General features: G+C 47.6%; 1 protein-coding gene across 1 annotated transcript in view; it reads right to left on the bottom strand.

The window, feature by feature from the left end:
• The window catches only part of ITGA9 (integrin subunit alpha 9), a 355238-nt gene that overhangs the window by 67606 nt on the left and 264502 nt on the right, over window positions 1–23130 (bottom strand). The window contains exons 19-21 of the mRNA XM_047770180.1: window positions 14132–14218; window positions 10666–10745; window positions 2098–2187 (exon numbers count right to left, since the gene is read on the bottom strand). Of these exons, the coding sequence (XP_047626136.1) occupies window positions 2098–2187; window positions 10666–10745; window positions 14132–14218 (257 nt within the window). The remainder of the gene's footprint in view (window positions 1–2097; window positions 2188–10665; window positions 10746–14131; window positions 14219–23130) is intronic.

Here is a 23130-nt window from a genome sequence, read left to right as displayed (position 1 = left end):
TCACTGCTTTCCTGGTAATCCAAACATCTGTCTCTGTTTAATCAAAAACTTGGCTCCCCCTGTGTCCTCCATCAAGTGCTTCTCTTCAGGAACTATTCCTTCTCTCTCCTATAAATGGACACAGCCAGACCTGTGCTTTCCAAAAAGACATTTCCAGTAAGGTCTTGTCATCTTAGGTCAAATCAATAAGCTACATATACAAATAGGTACTAGGATTACATTTCTAAAATGAGGAGGAAGATGGTAGCTCTAATTTTTTTTTTTTACTGGATTAAAAAATTACATATGTTCTGTTTTGTCTTTTTTTTTTTTTTTTAGCTGAGCCCTGGGTAAGTTCCCAGGTGAGGGATCAAACCCATGCCACAGCAGCAACCCAAAGTGCTGCAGTGACAATGCTGGATCCTTAACCTGATAAGCCACTAGGGAACTCCTGTGGTCATTTTTGAAAAATGTTCTGTGGATTGAGGAAGATTACAGCAAGGTTTAAAGAAATAAATATAAATGAATTATATATTTGGCATACTAAACCCCACTCTGTGACAAATTCATTTAAAAAAAAAACATTTTCAGACTACCCAAATTACTAGAAATGAAGTATTAAAAGTTAAGTCCATTTAATGATAGCCTTTTTCTTTAGATTTCCAACAATGGCTACATAAAATGTGATTAAGAGCTCCAACTCAGTTTATAGCGATGCTTTCAACGTTGCCCAAATAAACCAACCCAGACTCACTTAAATTCCCAGACAAATAATGGATTCTAGATGAGATTCCAGAAGCTATACACCTGCCTAAACACAATGGAAGATTTATGGTACCAGGTCTGAATGGACAGCAATTCATCCATTTAGAGATGCAGTGAGTTCCTGGTATTACCCAATAGCAAGAGCTGGTTCATTTAAACCCCCCTGTTTTATGTGCCCAGAAAGATCAGAGGTTGACTCGTTTGTTTAACTAACACCTCACAATGAGGCCTCCTGGGCCTGACAACAGGATCGAGTGAGCCAGTGTTTTCTCTTTTGTCCCCAAGGACAGGACTTGGTCCTGGGGATATTCTCACTGTGCCTCTGAGGGGACAAGTAAATAAACTCTCTGGTTAAAAATAGAGCCATGAACACAGGCAAATCTGTTAATTTGCAAATATATTCCACCAATGCCTCATGACTAAAGAACGTGATGAAAAATGCCAAGAGGTGGGAATGCCCACCAGGAGACTCAGTCCCCAACACCCAGCAGAGCAGGGGCTTTGCCCTGGTGGCTCCTGCTGCAACGTATTAACTTCTCTCAGAAGCACTTGGGAAGTGAAAACTGAGAAACTCTGAACCTCCAGAAAAGTTCAGCTTGCCTGAGGGGCAAGGGTTCAACAGGTCCTCATTTGATCTAAACTAATTGTGCAAATCCTTTTTCCACTATCAAAGAGGTATGTGCTCTGGTTTCTGAAGCCGGAAACAGGAACTGAGAGCTCATTTTTCCAGGCCTGGGTTTTGGCTGAAAACCGCCCAGGGTTGTTTTGGGTCCCCACAGTCTGCAGCCCTGCTTTTTCTGACGGCGCCAGCAGCGCTGAGTGGCCATGGACTTCACCAGGGCAGGTGCTGTGCCCGCCGCCATCGTCCCTGCCCACTGGCCCGGAGGAAGAGCGAATGGAAACACGCAAAGCCAGTGCTGACTTCAAGGCTAATCTGAAAGCCGCCCGGCCTTCCTGGGAGCCGGCCAGGCCATTGGGATGCCTGTGGCTGTGACCTCCAGCCCAGAAGCCTTTGGCTGAGATTTTAATCCAAGAAATCAAGCTGCCTGCCACCACATGGTATCCCAGAGGGGTGGGCGCTGGGAAGAGATGTATGTAAAGGTGTAGAGAATGTTCAAAGAAATTGCGGGGCTTATACTTGTCATTACATGTCTTGTGTTACCTACCAGGTGGGTGGGGAGCTGGGAAAGAGGAGCAAGCAGGGAGGGAGGAGGGCACAGTTACTGTAAGCGAAGCCTCAGCCGGCGATTCAAAGCTGGGCAGAAGTGGGCTGACCACCGGCTCCAGGCCACACTAGCAAACACAAGAGAAGCATAGGGTTCTGCTCCGGGCAGCTATGTCCTGGCTACTCACCCAGTGATGGATGTGTCCACCTCGTGCATCAGCGGCACCGTCAGCATGAGGGTGTTGTCATGCAGGGACTCGGAGCGCTCAACGTTGCCACTGTGCGGGGCAAAAGAGGAGGGCGCAGTTCAGCATAGCCAGCCCACAGCAGGCATCTTCCCTTCCTGTCACAGCTCTCTGTTCTGCATATACATATTATTTTGGGGGGGGGGGGCATGCCCTTGGCATGCAGAAATTCCCAGGCCAGGGATCGAAACTGCACCACCAGGGTAACCCGAATCACAGCAATGATTAAGTTGGATTCTTAACCCACTGAGCCACAAGGGAACTCCCTTTCTGCACCTGTTTACCCTTAGCTCAGCTTCCGGTCTCTGTACAGCTGTCGCAGTGGGCCCTCAACTGGTCTCAGTTGTGTTCCCCTCACAAAGATGTGAGTGTGAGCAGTGTATGGGGGGTGGGGGGTAGGGGGGTGACTCCGGGAGACACCAGTGGGGACTGGAGAAGGGAGAGAGGGAAGGTAAGCAGGCAGTCAGGGCATGTGATCCAGGAGAACAAGGCACCTGGGCTGTCTCTGGGATGGGAACTCTGGGAGGCAGAGTGGAGTATCTACCCCAGTCCAACCAACTACAGACACCGGAGCTGATCCAGTGACTTCTGAGACTGCTGGCGTGTGGATGGCATTGATTCCCTGGCACTTGCCCTATACGAGTGGGGTCAGGCCAGAGAAAGCCTCAGGAGAGGGGCCGGACCTGGGAGTTGTGCAGTGAGTGCGTGGGAGAGGTGAGTGCTGATGGTTGTATGGGCACTAATGGCATGTGCTGCTTCTACAAGGCTTGTCCCAAGGATCATGGGCCAGCAAAGTTAGGGCACTGCAGCCAGGAAGGGGTTGGCTGGACTTCAGTAGCCATTCCCTACCTAGAGGCATCAACCACCATCCATGGACAACTACACCCAAGAGAGAGCCCCCGACCAACCCCAATCTGATAGATATCCTAGGAGCTTCTGCTGTGGATTTGGCTGGCTCCAGCATGTTCACACACAGGCCTTCCTCTTACAGTAAGGAGGCACAGAACGGGCACTCTTGCAGAGTCATTCTGGAAAGGCATATGCAAGGGGGCTGATGCTGTTGAGGGCCACCACATGCAGGCACATACCTCAGGGTGACCAAACTGGGTTGTCCAAGTAACCCCAGAGGGGACTACCTTCCCCTGACAGGTAAAGGAGCAGCTCAGATAGACTAGGTAACTTGCCCCAAGAACCCAAACCCCAGGTCAGTCTCCAAAACCAGTGCTTTTCCACTGTGATGCTGTCTCCTAATACCAGATTTAGGGGGCTGGGAGAGGGGAGAAGGAAGAGGAGCAGAGAGAGAGAGGGAGGAGGAGGAAGAGAGTGAAAACCTAGTTTCCCTTTGTTACTTTATTAAATTTTAAATCTGAATTGTGATGATTATTCCAGGGAAGCAATTGCTTTGGGAAAAAGCATGGCTATTGAGTACATGTTGGTGAACCCAACACCTGCACTTGGTTCTATCGCACAGAGAGAACACGGCATCCCTGGCGAAAGCCAAGTTCACCCTCCAGGGGTGGAATGTAAAAGTCCCCACAACCTGCTGTGGTTTGGCCCCAGTGCCTCTGGACCACTCCCCATCACATCATTCCCTGAACCATGCAGAGTTCCAGCCTGTTCCCTGCCCTCCCTCTGCCCCCACAGCCTTCCTCTCACCACCAGCAAGTGCTGAGCACAGCAATACTTCAATAGGCTCACATCCCCTCCTCTCCTCTCTCCTATTGTTCTGGAACAATGGTGCTCTGTGCCTCTGACCCCTGACTCCTCATCTGTCTTCCGCCTATGGGGCGGCATCCATCACAGTTTGCAGAAGCAGCTGGATCAGATGCCCACCTGGCCTCCCTTCCTTGTCCTTCCTTTCCCAGGGGACAATAAAAGCTCTAAGTCACTGCTTCGGGCAGACCAGAGGTGATGCCGCAAATGGATGGGGGGCTGGCCAACGCCCGGGCCAGCTCCTCCCCTACCCAGCATCCTGCCAGGTCTGAGTCATCGATTCCTGGTGGAAGCACCACCCCTCGCCCTGTCATTTGTCCAGCCACCTGTGGCTGCTGGCAGCTCAGGCTCGATAGTCTCATCTGTCATTGGGTGACTGCTCCAGACTGAGTGAAGTTGAAAAGTTGAGATAAAGAGGCTGAACATCAAAAGGCTCCCAGTGGCTCTGCAAGCTCGTGACTTGGGAGACTTCCCATCGTCTGCGAGGCCAGGCTGCTAAGAGAGGAGCTCTTGAGAAACTGTTTAGTCTCAACTCTCTGTCCTCCTGTAGCCAGGAGATCTTCAAAGGGTGGTGATGAGAAGAAAGGGACAATTGAGATTTGGACTGCAGCATCAAAGACTAGGAGCTTGAAGGGCCTTCCCATAAGAGCAGGGAGTCAAGTGCTATGGGTGCTCTCTGGGGCGGTAAGACCAGATTTTCACCCAAGTCTGGAGAGAAATGGGTACCTGAAATATGCTACTGAGTGTTTAGCACATAATATAGCTTCCTTAACCTCTGTGCTTCAGGAAATCAGAAGATTCTGATATTTAATTATTTAAGCTATCAATACTAGGTGTTCTCTAATGCTATAGAGAATTATAAATGTACATGAAGGGATGTTTCTGAATGTAAGTTAAGGTAAGGTAGGTTACTAACCCTTTTCTTATGTGTCTAGCACTGGATCTGGTAAGTAGTAGGTATTTCATGGATGGGTATTGTATACAGTATGGAGTAAGGGACCACACGGGGTAACCGCTTGATAAGCTTTTTAAAAAATCTCAATGCCCAGATCTCACCCCAGACAAATTAGATGACAAACCCTGTAGCGTGGACCAGGCACTGGGAATTTTTAAGGCTCCCAGGTGTTGCCAATGGGCACCTAGGATCAGGACACCAGTGGTCTATGGACACGTGATTCTAGAAGGTGAAGTTTCCACCATGGTGTTCCTCTTCTTTGACACCTCTGATTAGCCCTGAGTGGGACTAGGAAGCAGATGGAGTTTCCACCTTTTTTTCTTTCTTTTGGTCTTTTTAGGGCCTCACCCTTGGCTTATGGAAGTTCCCAGGCAAGGGGTCTAATCAGAGCTGCAGCCGCCAGCCTATACCACAGCCATAGCAATGTGGGATTTGAGATTTGTCTGTGACCTACACCACAGCTCATGGCAATGCCAGATCCTTAACCCACTGAGCAAGGCCAGGGATCGAACCTGTCTCCTCATTGATACCAGTTGGGTTCATTACTGCTGAGCCACCATGGGAACTCCCAGTTTCTACATTTTGACAAGGAAAGTTCTTCCATGCCATATTTCCTCCCCAAATGTTCCTTCCCAGGAGCATTGGCTGCCCAGGTGTTAAGAGACTCAGACAGCACATTGATGGATCTGCCCAACAATGGCAAGTTTTCTGTGGATCCCAGAAATAGCAGGAGAATGAGGATTTTCAGGTCTGAATGGGCATATGCTCCTGTTATCAAATCCAACAGTCTTGGGGGTTTCCAGTGTGGCACAGTGGGTTAAGGATCTGACATTGCTGAAGCTGTGACATAGGTTGCAGCTGCAGCTCAGATTTGATCCTTGGCCCAGAAACTTCCATATGCTGCAGGTATAGCCATTAGAAACAAACAATCCGACAATGGGCAAGCCATTGCATCTTATCACTCCCCTCTTCAAGAACTTTCAGTGGTTCCCCACTACCTTTGGAAAGCAGTTGAGATTTTCTGGGCTCTCAGCCCCTTATCTTCTTTCAGCCCCGTCTTCCGGCCACCGCCCTCACATGCTCCCCATCCTTCCTCAGAGACAGTACAGGAATCCCCAACGCACTCCAATGCTCACCCCCATGTGGGTGTGACAGAGCAGGCCAATGCCACGCACATCCTCACTGCTGTGCCTAGGCTCCTCCAGCCTGAAACAGATTCCTCTATTCAAATGCCACCTCCTCAGTGAAGCCCTTCAGGATTCTAGCAGTGGGAATAAATCTACCTTCTCTATGCTTTGCATGTGTTTTTATTAGATAGCAGCCATGTTTTATGTAAACATGAGTGTGAATAAAAAGTAACTACGTCTTGCATTATTTCAAAACTCTCAATCCCAGCCAATTGTCATTTCTGATGAGAGGCTATAACCCTGCAGTAATGCTACCTGGACAGAAAGCAGGAACATTTTTGCACTGGAAGACTGTGCAGGATTTGGGAGACTGCCGGGCTGTTTTTTTTTTTTTTTAAGGCTGAATGTGTGGCATATGGAAGTTCCTGGGCTAGGGGTCGAATTGGAGCTGCAGCTGCCAGCCTACATCACAGCCACAGGAATGCGGATCCAAGCCGCACACCTATGCTGCAGCTCACAGCAGCAACAGATCCTAACCCACTGAGCAAGGCCAGGGATCAAACCTGCATCCTTATGGACACTATTTTAGGTTAACCTACTGAACTACAATGAGAACTCCTGTTGGGCTGTATTTTAACTCACTGTGTTTCTTATTTGCGTCTGCTTTGCATAATCTGTCGTAATATGTAGGATACAATTAGTGTTTGTTCAGTAAGTCCAACTCGTGCTGAGCCAAAGGCCAGAAAGTCATTCCTTTTGGAGTGGAAGTTGTATATGATGACACACAGTAAGGAAGGTTCAACAACCACTGTGATGTGGTATGCTTTCATTTTAAGGAGAATGTACATTCTCTAAAATACCAAAGAAAATGCTAAAAAAAGAAAAATAAATAAAAAACCCCACATATAGAGAAAGTAGCATTAAAACAAAAATATGCTATGGTGGTTGTGGGTCGAGGGCTCTGAAAATGTATCTATGCTTCCAGCTTCACTGTGGTTCCCAAAGGAAAATTAATTTTCTTTTCTTTTTTTTTTTTTTTTTGTCTTTTGTCTTTTTAGGGCCATACCTGAGGCATATGGAGATTCCCAGGCTAGGCGTCTAATCAGAGCTGTAGATGCCGGCCTACACCACAGCCACAGCAATGCCAGATCCAAGCTGTATCTGCGACCTATACCACAGCTCGTGGCAACGCCGGATCCTTAACCCACTGAGTGGGGCCAGGGATCAAACCCAAATCCTCATGGTTTCTAGTCGGATTCACTTCTGCAGCACCATGATGGGAACTCCCACGAAAGAAAAATTAACCTTAATTCTGAGTTGTAAATGACTTTGAGACTGAGGGAAGCCTCCAATGAAAAAATAAATAAAATAAAGCCTCTCGATGTATGCATCCCACCAATCCCGTGCTGTCCCCTGATGGGTAACATTTGGTGGGGCCTGACCTGAGCTTCCCCAGTGTTCAATGCCTCCAGGCTTTGAGAGCAAAGCCACTAATGAGGAAGAGGCAAGAACAGACTGTGGGGGGTGGTGAAAGAGTCAGGACTCGGGAAGAATCTTGGTCTAACCTCTGGGTAATTGGTGTTTTTGTGGAAATCCAAGACTCATTCAGCCTCGGGTGAATGTGACAGGATGTTAAAATGCAGGTTTGGGCTGAGGCCTAAGGGATGCCAAAAATTCAGAGGAAAGCACTAAACCAGGATTTACTACGTCTGGTGGCAAGAATCCAAGATATAACGTCAAGGATGTAGCGGAGTCTGAAAAGGAAGACTCCTGGAGACAGATTCTGGAGAAAATGGTTTGTGGTCGGGGGTGGGGGGAAGGGTGTCTGCCTTTTAAGTCGAGCTTCAAGAAACCTTGTTTGGAACAGTCAGATGCAGGCCCAGGAAACATAAGGGGAAGGGGCTGCTGGTTTCCCCTCCTCCTGACCCCACGAGGACCACCTGCATTTCCAGAGACTGTCAGGACAAAGACTCCTGTGTGGGATCTATATGCAAGAGCCAGTGAGGGGTCACCTTTGGTCCTGTCCCGGGCACAGCCTTGGCAGCAGGAGCTGAAGGCATCTTCAGCCGCCTAGAGGCAGAGGTTGGAGGAGATGATGAGGGAGAAAGCCCAGGTGAGCATCCCCAGGAGTGGGGGTGGGGGTAGGGTGGGGTCTCCAAAGGGGAAGAGCCAGCTCTGGATACCTGCCCAGCCCAGCGAAGAGCCCACAGCAGTACCTGTTCAGTAAGACCTTTCCTGTTTCAGGGTTATCTCTCACAACTGCTGCTGTGAGCCTGGGGGACTCTCCAGAAAAGGGGGGAAAGGACTAGTAGAGGCATCAATGGAGGAAAGCTAGACCATTCCCCGAGGCAGGCCTCCCTCCTGTGGCCCTGCCCTGGCGGAGGGAAGGAAGCCTTGACTTGAAATTGAGTTTTGATTATTTCATGGGACCAGACACTTTTATTACAGATTTTGTGAATTGCTTTGAGTCTTGAAGGGACTGTAGGACTTTGTACCAACCAAGAGCAACCTGAGAACACACAGGACTGTCCTAGATTGTCTCCAAGGATGAGGAAAGAACTAGCCCCACCAAGTGGGTTTAATGAGAGTAGGGATGAAAACCAAGTTGCCTTAGGATTGCTAGCGAATGCACTGTGCTTGCTGGATGAATCGTTATGCTCCCATCTCCCTCTGACATCATATGTGCATTTGTTCATGATCTGTCCCCTGCCACCCCCACAATGCTCCCCAAGAGAAGGGATTTTGCCAACTTTGGTTCCTGCAGTATCTCCCCTTGCGTCTCGCACAGTGGCTGGTTGTAGTAAGAGCTCAGATAAACTTTTCTAGAGTGAGTGCCAGTCAGTGTCCACCCTGGGCTGCGCTGCTCTCCTCCCCATGCTAAGCTGTGTTTGCCTCCATCTTTAGACTGACCCATTTGACCCATCTGATGGATGATTCCCTCTCATCCCTGCTCCTTCTCAGGTTCCACTCGACGCTTTAGACTTGATAGATATGCATGAGGTGAGAGGAGTGGCCCAGGGCAGGTCCCCTTGCTCTACCCGGAGGTCAGATGCAGGGCTGAGCTGGGGCCCATTACCCTGTATGATGGGGCTCATCTGAAGAGTCTGGGAAGTGACCCTCTCTGCAACTCGGAATGTGGGACCAGGAGCTCCTTCTCAGTGCTTGGGGGCACTGTACTCCTTGGAGGAAGGCTTGGGTTGAGCACCCTCATTTTAGAGGTGACCATGTACGTGGGGGCCTTAGTTTCACAGCGCTTAGCCTGCCTTGCCTCACTCTGTGCCCCGGACCCTGTGGGTCTCCAGGCTTAACCATGTGCTGATCTTGATCACCTTTTCCTAGGGGACTTCCCGCCCCTGGTTCCCTGGGTGACTTTCAGTCCCTGGTTTCGTGGCCTGCTCACCCAGTGTCTGGCCTTCCATCTTCCCAGCCTCCATGAGCTACAAGGTTCCTGATTTTGTTTTCGCACCTTTTTCTGGGGATCTTGTCTGACCTTGGCCTTCAGGGTGTTTGGTTCAGACCTCCAAACCACCTCTGGCATAGACTTAGGACTCCTGAAAGATTGACTTGGAGATTAAGGCAACTAGAGAGAAGATATGATAATTGAATGCCTGATCCTTCATCAGCTTCTGGACCAGTGAAAGAGTGGCTACAAAGTCATTATGGAGACAACTGGCACAACTGGAAAATGTGGACTAGAGGTTATATAATAGTATTGTATCAGTGTTAAATTTCCTAAATTTGATAAGTATGCTGGGGTTATTTAAGAGAATGGCCTCATTCTTAGGAAACACACACTGAGGTAAAGAGGCATGATTTCTGCAGCTTCCTTTCAGATGGTTAAGGGAAAAAAAACACACAGAAAAAGAATGATAAAATAAATGAGGCAGACCATCAAGACTGGGTGAATCTGGGGACAGGGTGTCTGGGAGTTCCTCACACCATTCTCCGCAACATTTCTTTTAACTTTCAAATCATTTCCAAATAAAAATTCCAATAAAAAGGTTGCCTTGGGTAGCCAAACTACACCCCCAATCAAAACTTGTATCTCCCTATTCACCTACCTAAATACCTCGCCTTCCAACCCAACCATCAGCCAAGCGCCACCCAGATGGCACGTGAAGGCACATGTGGATTCTGGCTTGTGGAGGCAGCACATGACCCCACAATCCCTCTCAAACCCTTGGCTATGTCGGAGAGAGAAGGGCAGGAGCTCATCACCACTGCATTGTCCCCTTCCTGACTATCTGTCCCCTCCGCTCCTAGGACAATCCCTCTCTTGAGGACCATCTCTTGGGGACCTCTACCCGCAGGCTTGGCTGGGCCCTCAGGCTGCAGGTGCCCTCTCCCCGAATCAGGGGATGCCATGGCACGTTCGTGAGGAACCCACAGAGGACATCTGTGAGCTAACAAACCATGTGAACTTGGGTGGGTGCTGACCTCTCCGGCCCTGGCTCTCCCCAGCTATAGAATCATCTCCTCTGACCAGAAGATCCCCAGTCTGTCCCAGTTCCATGTGACCTGGTGTCTGCACAAGCAGAACCAGGTAAGCACCATCCTTGAGAGACCCGATTCCACCCAGTGCTCTAGGGCTTTATCACTGAGCACTTTCTTCCTCCTTGGCATTTTGGGCAGCATCATCAAAGCGTGACCAGGGCATGACCTTTCTTGGTTCCATAAATCTTTCATCTTGGAAAAAAAAATGTAAATCCCCCTTACCTCTGAGCCGTAACAATGAAGCTAAGAACTTCCTCTTCCCCAGACAGGTGGCTTGTATCAAAGATGACGCTGAATTCATACTAGGGGAAAAGAAAGTGACGTCTGGCATCTGCAAACATTCCAAACTCAAATGCTATAGTCTTCTGCAGTTTATGACCTCCGGACGCTCATGTGCACAGCCAGCTTTACTCTGTATGTGTATATATCTCTCTGATCATCAGGCCAGAGGTACAACTTTAGCAATAAAACCCAGCCCAGAGTCCACTCTGGCAAGAGGCCCGCTGTCCTTTTCAGCAGCTGCGGTTCTCGCTGGGAAGTGATATGCCTGAACTCTTAAATCAGGACTTTCTAAATTTCATTCACACACCATCTTCCCAAATTTTGCCACATCTGCTTATCACATCACCTGTGATATGTACTTTGTATCTTTACTGCCTCACTCTTTCTGTTTAAAGACTTTTTTAAGGAGAAAAATGTATCACAGATGGGAATCCAGGGTCGCTTGCCATAAAGAGGAGGTCATCATAAAATAAACGTTAACAAAAGAAAAGCAGTGTTGGATTCTGTTGCCTGGTGAAGCCTCTGAGCCTGGAGTCTACTCTATTTTGATAAAAAGGGAGATTAACAAGGGATAGGGAGGTGTTACAGATATGTCAGCACTACCACAGACTTGCTCTCGCACTGGGTTGAGATTGAAAGAGCATTGAAAAAGTAATAATTTTCTCACCATTAGAGTTAACACTGTTTAGTGTGGTGTCCATATATCACCCAAGAGAAGCTCATGAGCCACCTGCAGTCACCTCAGGTACTCATGGTACCCACATCCTGTGGGTTGGGGCATGCTGCCCTAAGCAAATGGTGTGGGAATGTGGGAGGACCCCTTGGGCAGGGCTTAAAGAGCCAGGCTCAACCACAAATTGACTATGTGATCTTGGCTGAGACACCCAATCTCTTCACAGCTCCAAAAAAAAAAAAAGTAGACAAAATGTTCCTTGAATTCCATCAAGTTCTGAGAGTCCATGACTTATTTAATATCTAAATATTTGAGTTCCTTTATTTATTTATTGGTCTTTTTGTCTTTTTAGGGCCACACCTGCAGCATATGGAGGTTCCCAGGCTAGGGGTCGAATTGGAGCTGTAGCTGCTGGCCTACGCCACTGCCACAGCCACGCCAGATTCAAGCTGCATCTTGGACCTACACCACAGCTCCTGTCAACATCGGATCCTTAACCCACTGAGTGAGGCCAGGGATCAAACTGGCAATCTCATGGTTCCTAGTCAGATTCATTAACCACTGAGCCACGATGGGAACTCAGGAGTTCCTTTCTGACCAATTCCAGTCAATGGTCTAACTTTGCAGTTCCAGATTCTACTAAACTGAATGCTACCTGAAAGGAATGAACATGGGACCATGATATTGGACCACCTGTAGTGGACACTGGACATCCCTTTCTGGGAAGAAATTTCTGTGGCAGTGAGATGTGTCAGCTTTCAGGTAGGGTGGGGCATGGAGACACGACAGGAAACAGAGCTGGAGGACACAAAGGAAGGAAAAGTCAAGGGTCCTGTCCCAGCAAAGAGTCCGAACTGACAGAAGGTGTGAATTAAACCCTCTAGAGATCAAAATGAGGTGAGAAGCAAAACAATTTGGGCACAGAGCCAAAATCAGAGCCAGAGGCCTGGAGGAACAGAAGGTCAGGAACTGAGCAGGCTGGTCGTGAGACAGAAACATACAGCCAGCAAAGCAAGCAGAGAGCATGCTTATGAGGCTTAGCAGGTGGTCCAGGGCCTCATGACCCATGGGGTCTGAGGGACAGGGGAGGACAAGCCAGGCTGTGGATAAAGGGTGTCCCATCCCTGCTGGGTCATTTCTTGGGCTTTCTCTCCATGGGCTCACCCCCAGATCCCCTGCCTCTAGGTTTAGCCTGGCTACAGGTCTTAACTTCTCTATGTGAGAGGAAGGGAGTGGCATTAACAAGATGGAGAAGAAAAAAAAAATCCAACATCCAACATTCATCCTTCTGTTGACTATTTTGAGAGTTAATGAATTTTAACAAAATGTAATGTCCCAGAAGACAACATTGCTTTATTTTTGTTGTAGTCATTTATTCACTTTCTCTTTAGGGTTAGTGATCCTGGATCCATCTGTGATAGTGACATAAGTTTTCCTTTTAAAAATAATCTTTAAAACTAGAAAGATACACCTCAGATTTGATATGGGATGGAGGCTGGATTTTATGATACAATGGCCACTCTCAAAGTTTTCAATTAAGTCTATTTTTCTGTGGCTCGAAAGGTTTCAAATAAATGACTGTGTGTCCGGGGGGAGGCTGCACACTTCAATACAGGCAGTGATGTCCCAAAGTTCAGGGTCTTCCTCCTGCATCCTCACCCTGCCTGGTATTCTGCCAGCTTTTCTAAGGGCAGCCACCTCTTGAGGCTTCCCTTCTCTTGGGATGAATGTGGACAGAATGAGGGTCAGAGCCAGAAAAAGGCTGAGGAATCATGGATGTAAGAGCCACCATAGTCTGGAGCAGGCACACTCAAGGAGGCTGATGGCTTCAAATGACTCGCTAAGAAATGAGCAAATCTTTCTTACCAGACAGTTCTCACAACTGGTCTGGAAAACAGCTACTTTGTCCCAGGACCAAAAAGCCTTAGAAATTAAAATGATCTGAATGTATAGCACAGGGAGGAGAAAAGGTTTAACCTTTCATTGTCTTTTTAGGGAGGGGACAAAGGAATATGAAATCTCCTTCAAATCATAACAGAGAAAACTATTTCCATTTTAAGAGGCAGACCTGGTCTTTTAGAGTCTAGTTTTGCCTCCAAAAATCACATCTTCTACATCTTTGTGTCTCCTTATAATGATGACACATACTAGAACGTTCTATGAATCTCCGAATAGGTTAGACCATATTATTACTTGAGCTTAGGAAATTTGGGTCCTTACAAACACCAATGTGACTGTAACTTCTTATACTTTTTTTTTTAAATGAAGTGCAATACGATTATTTACTATATTTAAGAATTTTAAGAGCTCTCTTCAAAAAATTGTGAGTGCCTGGTAGAGTGACAGCTAGGACTATAGGTCACTAGCCCAGGTCACATCTTTTCTTACGCTGTCTCAGGGACTCTAAGTGGCATGGGATGTCCCAGAAAGAGAATGTTGATGCCAGCCAGGCGATGCTTGACAAAGTGCAAAGGCCATGGTGTGTGTCTCACATTTGGGGTGTGTCACATGGATCAAGGGGAAAGAATATACGTGCATGGCCCCTCTGGAGCAGACTTGGAGATGGCCATGGATGGGGGTGGCCCCACCCAGGCAGGGTTTTGCTGGCTACTCCAGCTGCCGAGGGAGGCAGGGGTGCGGAGGAAATCTTGGGGAGGTGGCTGGCAGAGTGAGCGGCCAGTGGGAAGGGCCAGGGGCCTGCTTCCAAGGAAGTGCCCTGTCCCTGTCCCTTACCTTCGACTTTGACCTCATGAAAGGAAATCCCACGCTGCATTTGAGGAAGTCTGACTCCAGCAGTTCACAGGAAATGCCCATTTCCTCCTGAAAGACAAAAGGCACCAACAGGTGGGCTGGCTGCACTGAGACAGGTGTGTGGAAGGGGCTTCAGGGAGGCTGGGCTGGACTTCAGCAGACACGGCCCTTCTTTATGGAAATTCCCAGATGACGGCTGCTGGGGCACTGCTGGGATGAGGAGCCTCTGACAGGCCAAGGCCCTGGTCCTCCTCTGACTGCCCACCCATGCCAGAGGTTTCCTGGGAAGATGGTGCAGAGGCCAAAACCCCTCTGTATTCTTCAGCAACGCTTTGGCTCTGAATCCTGGTGCTCTCCTGTGGAAGCGGGCTGGGCCACACCTGAGCTGGATGCTTCCTTGGGTGTGGATTAAAAGGCATCCAAGCTACCTTTCTGGCCCCTCTCTCCCATGCCTATGCCCTAATCCTGCCTTTCAAGGTCTTACTAGTTGAGGAAAGACAAACACTGAGAGAATCACATCAAGGATTCACAGGGATTCTTTCTACAGCCTGAAGCAATGAGGGCTGAGTTCCCCCTGCTCCCTGCAAGCCTTCCCAGGGTTGGGTTGTGTGCAAGGGCAAGGAGGGGTTCCCAGTGAGGCCGGCCTGGGCTGGACTCTAGAGCTGCTGTCTTTCCACCTGGACACATGGTTTACAAGCAAGTTCAAAGGAAAACAGGAGGCTCTTCCTAACTCCCAGTCACTGTGGCCAAATCAAGACTTCCAAGGGAGGGAGAATGTTTGCAGATTTTGGAACAGGAGAAAGCACAGAATAGAATGAGCACTTGCTGAATGCCTAGAAGCTGGGGCCCTGGAGTTCAGTGAGGTCACATGACTCCCCCAAGGTCTGTCATTGCCGTTTACCACCTGTCTCCTTCTCCTTCCAAGGGCCTGATTTTCTGGAGGGAAGGAGCATAGCCAATAACACAATGGCAGGCAAAAGGAATCAGCTTGGCTTCTGGCTCTGAAGCACCATCCATGCTCCCTCCTTTAATCTCTAAGATGCACTCAGACCAGCTTTTCCAGTTAGATGGGTAATGTAAACTTTAAAAATGTGTGTGTTCAATCAGGGAAAAACAAATGTGGGGAGTTCCTGCTGTGGTGCAGTGGGTCAAGGATCCAACTGCCATGGCTCAGGTTGCTGAGGAGGTAGAGGTTGGATCCCTGGTCTGACACAGTGGGTTAAAGGATCTAGTGATGCTGCTGCTGCAGCATAAGTTTCAACTGCAGCTTGGATTCCCTGGCCTGGGAACTTCCATATGACATGGGTGTGGCCATAAAATTAAAAAAAAAATGTGAGCCTTCACCACGAGATACCTATTTAGGTAAAAGATATACATGTACACAACTATACTAATATATTACAAACATTAGCAAACACACAGAAAGTAGAAATGACTTTAAAAAACCCCTCATCTGTGGGATTAGAGGTCAAGATAATGACTGGGGAGGCAGGACATGGAAAGGAGTTCTTGGGGTGTGAGGATGTTCTCAGGTGTGATCACCGTGAAAATTCACTGAATGATTTGTGTGCTTTTGCCTGTTTTCTAAACATCAATAAAACTTTAAACAGAATATGGCAACAGAACAACAAAACCCCAAATGGAAGGAAATAAAAGATAGGAAATATATAAATCTAAAAGGAAATTGTAGCTTATCTTTCAGCATCCAATCTAGATGTCCAATGGGGATCACTGATCTCTGTGACTGTGAATTTTCTAATGGTTCTCTGTGACCTCGGCAGCCTTCATGCTCACATGGGCCTGGCACCCCCTGCATTAGAACTGATTTGGGAGCATCTTAAAATTACAGATTCCTGGGCCATAGCCCAGGGTCTGGGTAGGCAATGGAGTTGTCTTGGAGTAGACTCAGACTGTGGGGCTTGAGATAAGCATTTTCAGCACAGGGTGGGTGGCAAAGTAAATTTCTGCTGTGCAATGATTTGGGAGCCACGGCCACAAGTCTGCCTTTCTGTGGTTCATTCCATAGGCTGCTCGGGGAAGCTTCTTAAAATGCCTCTTCCATTGTGACCAGAATAAAGCTCAACACCTTAACATGGGCATCCATTTGGCCCCTACTCTTCTGAGCATATACGTTACTATTCTATTCTTTCCCCGGCATCACTTCCGTGGTTTTAAGTTGTTTCCACTGTCAGGAACACCTTACTTCCGCCTTTCCTCCCAGGTCTTCTTCACCCATCTTGCCCCCAAACACTCATGGTTGGTAAGTTCACATATGTCATGTGCACGTGGCACAGGATTCAGGATGGATGGAGCATCCACTGGGTGGCTGAGTCATCATATCCCCTCCCACAACCAGCACCAAGCTCACAGGTCTGAATGATGTTAGTCCCTGGCCTTGAAGACCTCAAGGCTTGGAAGTGGGAGACCTCCCAGCAGAGAAACTGACCCTGGCATGGCAGTATGAGGGCCTGCTCTTGGGACCTGGATGACACACACTGACATATTTCAATAAGGAAAACCAGAGAATCATTTCTCAAATGTGGTCTCAAGAACAGCATGGCCCAAAGATTGGTTCTAATGATTCAGTATGGGTGGCTTCTTGTCACCATCCCTTTCCTCATATTTGTCTCCCAAGAGCAATGTCCACCACTGGCCCAAGTAGAAGCTACTCTAAATCCTAGCTAATTGGCCTGTAGGGATTAGAGGCAGTGAGCCCAAGCCTAGGTGACCTCAACTCCTTGGGGCAATCCTGGTTCACATCCTGGTATAATTACTCTCAAGAACCTCCATGCATATACATAAATTACATTCATCAACCCAGTTCCAAACTCCTTTTGTCAAGCTGAATACCTCACTGGAAATCCCCTTCAAACCAGAAGAGAGGTTTTCAACTGAAGTCAAAGGTCTATCTATTCTTAAAGATTTATTGCCCTGAAGACGTCTGGTCACATGGATGTGGAGGGCTGACTGGGGCTTAAGAATTTACTCTGGCATGTGAGGGGGCCTCCATTTATTTAGCTTTGACCTAAGACTGCTTCTGATGATATGAGAGCTGCTGAGCTACCTTATTTTGGTTCATTCCAAAATGCTAGAAAATAACACTTGAACCAGCATTTACTGCACAATTTCAAGTCTCTCTTTCATTCTTCTCAGTCTAATAGGAATGACAGAATTCTAGTAGAACCTTGGAGGGAGACACGCAGAAAGAGGGAAAACCAAAGACTTCTGTAGAAATGACAGTGCTGAGCACAGGGTTCATGACTCACGTGCTCCTGGATGGCACCACAGGGAGGGAGGTCATGGATTATCCTTCTGCCACCTGTCAGTACCAGCACAGCCCTCCTGTGACTATGTAAGTTCCCATGACCAAAAGGCCTTAAGACTATACTCTACCCTCCTACTGCAGCTATGAGGGAAGGAGGCCTCCTAGAGAGTCGGCTTTGGCAAACGCTAAGACTCCTGGCGTGGGTGGCCCAGGTGCTGCACCCAGAACACCTTTACTACATGGGTTCCAGTTCTCCACTGAATGGGAGCCACAGGGCCAGGGCGGGGAGCGGGGGGGTCACACTTCCTCACCAGCATTCTGCAGCCTGTGATTGTCATGGGAGTGAAAAGCCACCCCTTTGCCTCAATGAGAGACCAGCTGTGCTGTGCAACTCCTATTCCAGAGCACCCATAGGACCAGGCTGATAGCACACTCTTGTGTGGCTCCTTCCTCTGTCCTATTCTGTTCCCTTCAGCCTCCGTCTCTCAAGAGCATCTCCAAAATAAGTCACTTGCACAGGAAACCCCATCTCAGGTTTGGCTCTAGCAAACCTGACTACGAACAATCTTTTTCATTTCATTTCATTTCATTTCTTTTCTTTTCATTTCTTTTTCTTTTCTTTCTTTCTTTCTTTTTTTTTTTTTTTTGGCCACATGCATGTGGAAGTTCTTGGGCGAGAGATTGAATCCATGTCACAGCAGGGATATAAGCCTTAACAAATCCTTAACTGCTAGGAACTCCAAGACAATTATCTCTATGGATGAGAGTTTCTGGAAAGTACTGGGCATGTTCCCAGGGTGAGGAGAGGCAACGGAAGAGGAACATACTAATAAATGTTGTTCAATTCCATACTAATCACGAGAAACTCCCTAACTGCATGTTATGAAGTCGGCATAGCTGTTCCCATCAGGGGAGCACTTTACCTGAAAGCAGCATCAGCACCCACTTTGTTCTGGTTTCAGATCATGTCCGGAGCAGAAACTTATAAAACAGGATCATTATGGAGCCAGGTATCATCTGCCCCTGGTTGTCAGGCTGGCACCCTCTAGGCACAGAAAGTCCCAAGGAAACTTAAAAAATTAATTCTAGGAGTTCCCATTGTGGTTCAGCGGGTTAAAAACCCACCTAATATCCATGAGGATATAGTTTTGATCCCTGGCCTCTCTCAGTGGGTTAGGGATTCAATGTTGCCACAAGCTGCAGTGTAGGTCACAGATGTGACTTGGATCCCATGTTGCTGTGGCTATGGCATAGGCTGGCAGCTATAGCTCCAATTCTACTCCTAGTACAGGAACTTCCAGATGCCGCAGGTGCAGCCCTAAAAAGAAAAAAAGAATTCTGGGGAGATGTGGCTAAACTACACCGTTCCCTGGCTTTATGCAACATTAGGAGTAGTGATCTAGTTGGGGGATGTGCTTATTATCTCTAATGAGCATGTATTACTCACCAGGAGATACATGGAAGAGATTCCAGGGTCCAGGAGGACCAGGCTTCTCCTTGGCTCTGACTCCTTTCATGCCCCAATCATGCCCCAATGACTTCAGCTAGGAGAGCTTAACTTCAGCACTGCTGCAAGACCTGTGATTATCAGTTCTGCTGGGGAACTCAGACCAGTGAATAGACTCTACCCTTTGTCCCTGAATGCCAGACAAAGGAGAATCTGATTACCCAATGCAAATTCAGTGAAAATCTACTAAAACCTTGCTGCAAAGGTGCAGGCTTCCTTGAAAAAGCCACTCAAAGAGCCACGGATAAATCTTGATCTGGCAGTTAGGTCAATGAACTGTTGAAGTCAAAATTATCCTTGGAGGATAATACTTTAAGATGCTTCAGAAGATAAGGATTTTAATTTAAAAGATCAAGAGAAGCCCTTGGGGCATAGCAACAACCTTCTGTTGACTGTCCTTAAAAAAAAAAAAAAAGCAAAATATGAAGCAAAGAATGTTACCTTATGATATAACAGGAATATTCACATCCCAAAGCTGCCCATCCAGAACTCAATGGGCTACTATTTTAAAGATGCTAATAAAGCAAATTATCTTTAGCTTTGGGTCTAAGATATCCTTGACAATTATAATTACAATCGTACAAGAGCTGCTAAGTGTAGAATAACATACACTTATTTTCCCAATTTTTAGTTTCATTTTTCAACTCAAGTCCCAATCAAAACTTTAAAAATTTTACTATGAATATTTTGGACCCTATTTTAAGGGATTCATAAAACTGGCCTTTTTCCCTGTCCCACTTTTCCTAGGCTAGCTGGGGTATCCACAGCCATAAAATGCTATCAAGATTTCTCCCCGGAGATTGAGTGCTTAGGTTTAAATTTTCTAAAAAAAATTTTTTTTTTAAGCCAAGACACATTACTCTCAGGATGAGGAAAACATCAATTAACATTTTGTTGTTGTTAGAACACGTGATGAAAGCATGCTTAGTTTGTGCATGTTCACCTCTGCATTCTCAGAGCCTGGCACTGAGGAACACGAGTTTGCACTTATTACTTGAATGGGCCTTGGCTCCTCGGGGATTTGGATGAAGGGACTGCAAGAGGCAGCTTATTTGCTGGTCTGCCTGGCATGGGAGATGCTTGCCTTGGCAAAGGCCCTCTCTTTTCCAGACATACCTCGGCTGCCCCAGCCCCAGGAGCTTGGCTAGTGGAGCCAAGCTCCAGCCCTGCTTGTAACATGCGGTGTGGCTGGCAGGAAGAACCAGACCTTCAGATCGTGAAGTTAGTGAACCTCCTTGGCCTCCGGGGTCCTTCCTCCCAATCGCACAGCATTTGATTTCACTCTGGGGCAGTGCTTTCTCTGACCACCAACGCCATGCTCTGTGGGAGCAGCAAGTCTGCAAATCCGCTAAGTTGGGTCAGGGCTTACGCTGGGCGCCTGGGAAAGCGTGAAGTTGAACTTCCCGTTTGTTACTTCCTCACGTGCTTGTCAAACTGAAGATGGTCCTTCACGTCCCATGCCTGGCTGCAGTTTCATGTTCATCTAAGACCCTCTTCCCTTCTTCCAGGCACATGAGGTGTGACCCCTGTCACGTGGTAAGCTCTGCGTTAACTCCTTCAGTTAAAAGAGAAATCAGGTATATTTTGGAAGCACTTTCTCTCCAATTGTCTAATTAACTGAGCAGTCAAAGGTGAGCAGGGGTTCCCAATGACCTGGCCCAGGGAGTTCATAGAAAGCTCATTCCCAGGAAATACTTTATTGGCCCCACTCAAGGATGAGTCAGCCTGAGCCTCACCAGAAGAAACAGTTCTATTCCTAGAGGGGAATCCTTTGGGGCAGGGCCCATGAAATTCCTATGCCTGCAGAAAAGCATACGGGCTTGCAGCATAGAAAGTGCACGAGCTTTGGCACCAGTGTCCCAATGTTGACGACTGGCACAGAGATGTAACAACTATGTGTGGTCAAGGAAAATCTTTCTACACGCCTCCCTTTTCTCACCTGTAAAATGAAGCCATAACACCTGCCTTACATAACGGGTGCTGGCCTGCTACTGCTGATGGCTGGAAAGGATGGGCGTATGCCGCCGGCCCCTACTCAGTAGTGGCTTACCACGTGCCAGGCAATTCCTGTTTTTATGCCCATTTTACAAGGAGGAAACTGGAACACACAGTTATAGCCCTTGCCCAGGGTTTCCTAGCTGGCAATGGAGGAATGGATCAGAGCGGGTCTGGGGTGGGGAGCGACAAACAAGAAACAGAGTCCCCTCTCCACCCTCCCCAGAGAATTCACCGAAACTGAGCCTGAGTAGGTGGGAAGCATAAACCCAATGAACCACATGCAGCCTTTAAGGAACCTGGAGCCCACGGGATTCTAGGACAGAAGCCAATTCTGGCTGGTGGCCTGGCAAGGCTGGGGCAGTGGTTCTAGACCTCCCACCACAGAGGGGCTGGCAACTAACAGCTGGAGGGAATAAAGGTGATTACTCACACACGTGGGGCTTTTGGAAGAGCAGGCCAGGTTAAGTACTACAAAGCAAGATCCTTTAAAAAATTCTGTCTAAACCCTCATTTGGAAGCAAAGGCCCAGACTCTTCTGGGTTTGTTCTTTCCAAGCTTAAAAAAGCGGAGCAAGCAGGAGCTAGAGTCAAAACAAATGTTTGAGACAGATGAACCACATAGCTGTTAAGGCCAAGCTCCCCTCTGAAGCTAAGGAGAGTTCGATTTGGAGCACGTACTTTAAAGAGCCCGGTACGCATTGCATTGAAGGCAGTGGGACATCAGCTGGCCCGGGGGCTAATTACCTGATCAAAGTGGAGACAGGGTAGTCTTTTCCTCAACACTCTCTGGGCCCTTAGAAAAAGGACTTTGAAAGCTTTAAAGGGGGTGAAAATAATATAATACTGTATTTAAAAAAAAATATGAATTAGAATTGACTTGGATAAGCTGTCTTATTCCCGTAACTCGCCTCTCCTTGTGCATTACCTCAACTCTATTTAAAGCTAATCTTTATATTTTCCCAGGATGAAGACAAATCAAAACACTTCCCCAAATGCTGGTGACTGCCCTCTTCGTGATGACAGTTAGACAAACTTAAGAATCTAAACAAAGAAATAAATAAAAGCAAATCCACCAGCTCTGAGTGAAGAGCCCAAAGTGAAGAGACCAGTAATCCGTGTCTTCTAAGGCTTAAGAAGTATTTGATTTTCACCCAGGAAGGTTTTCTTATTCTTCAGATTTTTTTAAAAATAGTTTCTATCCCTAGATTTAAAAAATATCTCTCAGAAACTGCAACTTCTTGATCAACAAACTAAGAATTCAAGGTTGAATTCCATGTCAGGCATCAAATTATTTTGATTTTCTATCATTCTTCTTTTTGGCCCTAGAGGCTGGCTGAAAACTCTACAAGGTGGGGACCTCTCTTGAAATGAATGGAAAGAATTTCACATAACGGCAGGAAAACAACTTATGAGTGGTGTTTGGATGGAAGGGTATTGTAGAAGTGTTTGAGGGGTACTCATTAAAGGCCTGGCCAGGAATGCGGGTTATGAGAGATGTACTTACATTGAAGAGCTTCACCCCACCTGCCAGCCTACTTATACGCCCACATGCTCAGAACACATTTGTAAAGCACCTGGCTGCCAAGGGCCTTGTTACTCAAAGGGTGGTCCTTGGACCAGCAGCATCAGTATCACACGAGGGCTTGCTAGAAATGCAGATTTTCAGGTCCCACCCAGACTGGCTGAGTTAGAATCTGTCGTTTCACAAGATCTCGAGGTAACCTCCGTGAACATGACCATCTGAGAAACCCCACTCTACATCCCTCGTCAGTGATCCACCACCACTCAGGAGACACGATGCCAGACCATGGAGATCACGTTCCTATGCTCTCTGCCCTCCAGAAAAAGATACACACAGCTCATGCTTTTTTTTTTTCTTTCTTTTTACAGCCGCACTGTGGCACATAGAAGTTCCCAGGCTAGGGGTTGAAGCGGAGCTGCAGCTGAAGCCTACACCACAGCCATGCCGGATCCTTAGTCCACTGAGCAAGGCTGGGGATGGAACCTGCATCCTCATGGACACAATGTTGGGTCCTCAACCTGCTGCACCACAACAGGAACTCTACAGCTGATGCTTTTTGAGGACTACTGTCTGAGTGAGGACACATTTTTCTGGAGCTGGGGACGCACCTATTGACATGTTTGGGTTCCCCCCAAAGCAGACTCTGGGACAAGGCCCGGGATTCGAGTAGTTTGGGAGGTGACCTTAGGT

This window comes from Phacochoerus africanus, chromosome 1, assembly GCF_016906955.1.
Source record: "Phacochoerus africanus isolate WHEZ1 chromosome 1, ROS_Pafr_v1, whole genome shotgun sequence".
NCBI classification, from domain to species: Eukaryota; Metazoa; Chordata; class Mammalia; order Artiodactyla; family Suidae; genus Phacochoerus; species Phacochoerus africanus.
The sequence above is the reverse complement of the archived record's forward strand: the minus strand, read 5'-3'. Positions and strand labels throughout refer to the sequence as shown.